Source organism: Camponotus floridanus, unplaced genomic scaffold (genome assembly GCF_003227725.1).
Source record: "Camponotus floridanus strain SB8 unplaced genomic scaffold, Cflo_v7.5 scaffold8, whole genome shotgun sequence".
NCBI lineage: Eukaryota > Metazoa > Arthropoda > Insecta > Hymenoptera > Formicidae > Camponotus > Camponotus floridanus.
This window is the reverse complement of record NW_020229849.1, coordinates 2,878,243-2,884,165: the sequence shown is the minus strand read 5'-3', so window position 1 is coordinate 2,884,165 and position 5,923 is coordinate 2,878,243. Positions and strand designations below refer to the sequence as shown.

The following is a 5,923-nucleotide window of genomic DNA, read 5'->3' as shown; positions in this document are numbered from 1 at the left end:
TATCTGTAAATATAGTACTTGTAATGTTGCTTCTGTATCACTGTAAGCACACAACGTGATAGCATTTGCAGGTAATTATGTTATACTTATATATCATAAGAAAGAGAAAATAAAATTAAAGTTGAATACTGAATGTGCTCTAAAGTAAATCTCATCCAAATAAATAAATGCATAAATGTGCGCCCCACATTCCTCATGAAAAAAATACATAATATTAATTTTTATGTATTATTATTTTTAGATTTTTATTCTTTTAAATTCTCTAGATGCACTTTTCATTTCTCCTCTCTTTCTTTCCAACTACTAAATAGATCTATCATTTTTAATATAGATCTGTCATTTTTAGTGTATATTATTGCAGTAAGTGGAATAAAGAGCAAATCTTTTGGCGCATTTAAAATGTACAGGAAAGTTTTATCTGATGCGTTTTTTTCAATAGAAATATCTGAAAAAAATGCATACATCTTTTTTAATCTTAGTCTTTCTAAATAAAAATTAGAATAATAAATTTGCAAAATAATTTGCTTCAATATATTTTTATTGCAAACATATGAAGCAAAGTGCTCAAGGTGCATCACTATAAAAACATCAATAGAATAAAAAATAGATCGCATACAAAAAAATTAAAATATTTACATTACATATTTGATATTTCTGCAAATATTTCCATTATTTTGAGATTGATTTGTTTCATGATATATTGCAATAATTAAAGTATGATTTCTGATATAATCTGCCATGAGACTGCAGAGAAAGCCAGCTTTAATTCTTTATTTTGTTCAATATTTTTAATAATATAATAATTAAATTAAAGTTCTATGAAAATATACTTGAAATACTAAATAAAAAAGATTGTTTCTTATGTACAACCTTATACCTTATAGTTTAAGTAAACAAAAAATTATTGTTAATAATATACATATATAAATTGATAATTAAATAAAACAATTAATTAATTAATCGACACAATCTACGTTTTTTTTTAGCTTTATGTCTAACATATATATATATGTATATATATTTTTATAAATAAAAAATGTTTCTTTCTAATATAAATTAAATAAAAAGTATAATATGCCTTTAAATACTTTATATACATACCTGTTGCAATAAACCAATAAAGAATGCTTTTACATTCCTCCTTGTACTTTGGCATACATATCCTTTATGCCAATTATCTCACAACACGCTTTTATCGCATGATGACAAACAAGCCCATTATCCTTCATGAATTTTCTTTACAAATATTTTTATATTCTCAAACTATGTAAAGAAATCATGTAACACTGAAAAATACAAAGTGATATTAAAAGAGAAGAAATAAATTTTATATTATATAGTATTGACAATTATTTTCTTACCAGTGTATTCCTTATATGTAGGAATATACATTAGTCTTTGACCAGCCCTATTTTTAACCGTCTTTAGGGATGCTTTGGCTTTTGATAACGCAAATCCAGCTAATCCATTTCCATTTCCAGTTACTATAAATGAACTGATTCTAGTCTTACGTGCTAAATTACCGGTCATACAAGTTATCATTTTGTTTTCCAAAATCCAGATTTCAAAACTTTCAAATGTATCTACAGAAAACAAAGATATTAATTATATAAGATTCTAATATTTAGAACTGAAACATAAAAAAAAAATTGAAAATAGACATCGTATTACATGATTTTTGTATGTGTGTGATTTAACCATTATAATCCAATAATAGCATAAATATTAACCTTTTCCAATAAGATCTGATTCAATGCTTCTGCCATCCATTATAACACTTGTCCAACCACATTCCAGTGGCAATAATTTTATTTGCATTGGTCTGGTCTGACTTTGTGGTAATTCCATAAGTTTTTGCTTTCTTTCAAAATTTACAAGCAGTTTTTGCTGTTGAATTAATTCTTTTCCTCTAAACACAGGAGTGTTTAGACCAGGAAATTGTATCTGAATTTTTCCCATGTCAATAATTTGCTCCTTATTTAGGAGCTTTCTCTTTTCACTACTCTTCTTGCTCTATCTCTGCGTCTTCCTGCATTACTGATACTTGTCACACCCTTTCATAATTCATCTTCAGGTCCTATAGAACAAAAGCACAAAGAAATACAAATTATTTTCTACTGTAAATATAAACTATTATCAAAATGCTATATCCATAAAAGTTCTACTTACTATTCGCAAAAAATATAGAGTTTCTCACATTATTTAATAAAGTGACTATTTTTAATAAATGTGAATGACTGACAAGCAATAAATTAAACAATATTAAACAATAATATACCTGAAAAAAATTTCATAATTTTATTGGAGTTAAATTGATAAATTAATTTTAAATACACATTATATGTTAATTACATATAATGATTTAGAGACAATGATATATTTCATTTGCGTTACCATTGTTTATAAATTGAACATTTTTTATCAAATTATTTACAACTCTAAATATGTAGCATAAACATAAAAATATGAACTTAAGGTGCAATTTCATTGACATTAAAAAGTAGCGTCAATGAAATTGCACCTTAACTCGAGTTGTGGAACCGGGCCTTAAAAGTAAACGTATCTCATGTAAACAAATTTTAAACTACGATTGTGTCGCTCTCAACATAGAGTGCGGTGTTCTTCATAATCGCTTGAAATCGCACGAGGATTCTCGTGAGAATCTCTATTCATTCTTCCTGGAATTATGCTGCCAGCGCGAATATAACTACCGATGTTAATACAAAATTATCAGAACATCTATCAAAAACATTGACCGAAGAGTGATAAGGTCTATCTATTTGTTCTGAATACATTTATTATTCTTCCTCAAGTCGATGCGTATACTCGTTTAAGAACCGACAGAAAGCGATAACGAATCGAGAAAGGTGCTGAGTCAGCTGAGGAGTCCAGGAGTCATTTTCGAGGAAAGACGAGCTGTTGAATTTTCGACGGAAATTCAAGACAAAATCGCAAAAGCCGTGAAAAAAAATCCACGAAATGGCAACTAAAAACGTTAAGGATGATACTTCTTCAGCTAGTTCATCGAGCAAGCTCTTCACCCGGGCAGAAGTAGCAAAACATAACGATCACAAGGATACGTGGATCATCATTCATAACAATGTTTACAATGTTACTTCTTTCCTTAATGAGGTTGCAATTTTTTTCTTACTAATGATAAATTAGATTTTTTATTATATCAACTGATTACTCTTATCTTAGAGTCTCATTGATATGTTAAATATAAATATTGATTTATCTTCTTTAAATTTAATTCATTGGAAATTTAATATTTAATTCAATGCAGATATGTTTAATATATATTACTTTTATTATAAATTAGTTTCAGTTTAAATTATTTTTGTTAATGTATAGCACCCTGGAGGTGAAGAAGTACTCTTGGAACAAGGTGGAAATGATGCTACTGAGCCGTTTGAAGATATTGGGCATTCCACTGATGCGAGACAAATGATGGAATCATATAAAATTGGGGAATTGATAGAAGTGAGAATAAATTTTACATTCAAGATTATTTTTCTTATTCATTTTTAATATTAAAATATTAAATGCATTTTAGGAAGAAAGGAAACAAGATAATGGGAAAAAAGATAGAGATTGGTCTGCTAATGGCGAAGATAATTCTAGGTATGATCTTTCTTCTATTTATGTATTAAATCTTATTTTAAAACCTCTCAATATTAATAATTCTCTCTTCTAACATTTCAGTTTTTCTAAATAACTATATTTTCTATATCAAACAATTTTTGCTTTTTTTCTTCCTCCTCAAAAGTACTAAATTTTTCCTTAAACTAAATGATCTATCTCTATCTTATTTAATTTTCTTTAGTTTTATCATTATACAGATGGTATGAAACTTGTTAAAAGAAACAAGTTAAAAAAGATTAAAAGATCTTGTTAAAGAAAAACCATAAATAATATTTTATGATATCATTAATATATAATATTTTAAATTTTATCCAAATGTGGAGACTTTTGTATTGGTTAGAATGATAATTATTTCAATTGACAATTTGCAGAAATGTGATATTTTTACATTTTTCTTAATAATAAATTACTGTTAATAAATTAATTAAATAAATTTTAATTTGTATTACATTAAATTATTACATTTGTATTATATTAAAATGATACAACTCTATAAATCTAATCATATTCTAAAAATACTTTATACAAATAATTTTACCAATGTTAATTCTTTATTTGCAATATCAATATGCAACATATGCTTTATTTTCTACAATTACTTGTAAAACAGTTTGTTCATTGCTTTATTTTTGCTTATTTTTCAAAAATTAATTTTTTTATTATTTATAAAATAATTTACTTCTGTTTAATAATTCTCATATCTATATAGCTATAATTAATATCGAGTATTCATGCCATCTAAATTCATGAAGAGAGAGTTTCCTTTTTTAAGTATTGTCATACTACATGTGTGTAAATAGTCAATCATGCTGCATCGTGATGTGATTGGCAATTGCAGTTCTTGGCGGTCCTGGTTGATCCCGATCGTTCTTGGGGTATTCGCGACCCTCGTCTATCGCTACTTTGTCAGCACCCATTAAGGCGTAACAACTCGGGACCCTTTCTTCACGTTATTTACTTGTTAATACATATGTATATCGATCGATATTGATCGCTATGATCAATTGTTGTACATTTTACCCGAATGTATGTCGCGCACTTATTATAATTGTTTTGTATGAACCAAATAGCATTTGCTGGCCTAGCAGTTGAAACTGAGAGAGAAAGAGATCGGCCAACACGATGTATTATATAAATAACGCGCATTTATATATTTATATGTATACATTCGTATACACACATACTGGTATATATATGCATATGTAACATGTAGCGTTTATACGCGACATTGTTCCCTGCAAAAATTGACGAAATATACTAATTTAATTCCTTAGAAAGAAGGACCTCAAAAAAAAGAAGTAAATCCCGTCCGTCCTTAAATCCTTGAGCGACAAAATAGTACAGACGCACACAAGAAAATAATGCTTATTCGCAAAAATTACTCAATTTAATTGAGGAGGATCACCAATAAATGGAACAAGTGACAACATTTGAAAAATACTTTTATATAACAAGTATCTATATACGATGAATTATATAATCATATTTACTTATTTTTCTATCAATTTATGTACCAATAAAACGTGATAGTTCTCAAATTGTAATGGTATAATATCGCGTGCAAGTTGTAGCATACAAATCGAAAGTTATATATATACATATAATACATATATATATACATATAATATGTGGAAAGCAATATATATATATATATATTTATATACAAAAACTTAATGTAAATTTATTTGCGTTTTATTGTATCTATTTGAAAATGATCGACTCAATAATACCGAATCAATTCAAGTTATATAATTAATTAAATATTGTTAAAAATTCTGCACTTATATATAATTATTATATATTATATATAATTATTATATGTTATATAATATTATATATTAATACATATTATATAATATATTAATATTATATATAATATTCATAATTTCTTATACATTGATTGCATTATAGTCGTACATGGACTATAAATAAAGAAAAAAATATTTAAATGAATTTTTAATAATTTTAAATATAATTATATATATATATATATATGGAGAAAATTGTCGACAAATTTAATAATTTAAACTTGAATTGACTCCTGAGTTGTATTACTTTTAAAGAAATGTACAAAAGAAACGCAAATAAACTTGCCTTTAAATAGTCCTATTAAAATATTTTTTTAAACGAGAGAAATTTACACACATGTATTGTATTATTAAAAAATATAAAATTTGTAAATTAAGATTCTCTATTAGAAATTATATGTAAATATTTATTTGAACTCGAACATGTGTAGGAATTCAACGAAAGGCAAGATTAAAATTAAGCGACTGAG

At 26.1% G+C, this 5,923-nt stretch overlaps 2 protein-coding genes across 6 annotated transcripts; one reads left to right on the top strand and one right to left on the bottom strand.

The window, feature by feature from the left end:
- LOC112639635 (28S ribosomal protein S5, mitochondrial-like) lies at positions 1-2,244 on the bottom strand. 4 transcript variants are annotated; one of them, XR_003123600.1, is made up of 5 exons: positions 2,170-2,244; positions 1,731-2,077; positions 1,362-1,583; positions 1,102-1,286; positions 1-40 (listed from the first exon to the last, which is right to left on the bottom strand). XR_003123600.1 is itself a non-coding variant. In XM_025414280.1 (4 exons), exons 2-4 carry the CDS (start codon positions 1,957-1,959, stop codon positions 1,264-1,266), a joined length of 474 nt encoding a protein of 157 aa, XP_025270065.1. In that variant the 5' UTR covers positions 1,960-2,077; positions 2,170-2,244; the 3' UTR covers positions 1,062-1,263. The 4 variants fall into 4 exon arrangements, 1 of the variants encoding a protein (XP_025270065.1); XR_003123599.1 differs by lacking the exon at positions 1-40 and adding an exon at positions 434-445; XR_003123601.1 differs by lacking the exon at positions 1-40 and adding an exon at positions 709-744.
- A 391-nt stretch (positions 2,245-2,635) lies between these two features.
- On the top strand, positions 2,636-5,076 carry LOC105249602 (cytochrome b5). 2 transcript variants are annotated; one of them, XM_011255188.3, is made up of 4 exons: positions 2,636-3,132; positions 3,355-3,483; positions 3,557-3,624; positions 4,446-5,076. In XM_011255188.3, exons 1-4 carry the CDS (start codon positions 2,980-2,982, stop codon positions 4,468-4,470), a joined length of 375 nt encoding a protein of 124 aa, XP_011253490.1. In that variant the 5' UTR covers positions 2,636-2,979; the 3' UTR covers positions 4,471-5,076. The 2 variants fall into 2 exon arrangements, with proteins under 2 accessions (XP_011253490.1, XP_011253488.1); XM_011255186.3 differs by having other exon boundaries at positions 2,639-3,132; positions 4,484-5,073.
- The last annotated feature ends 847 nt before the right edge of the window (positions 5,077-5,923 follow it).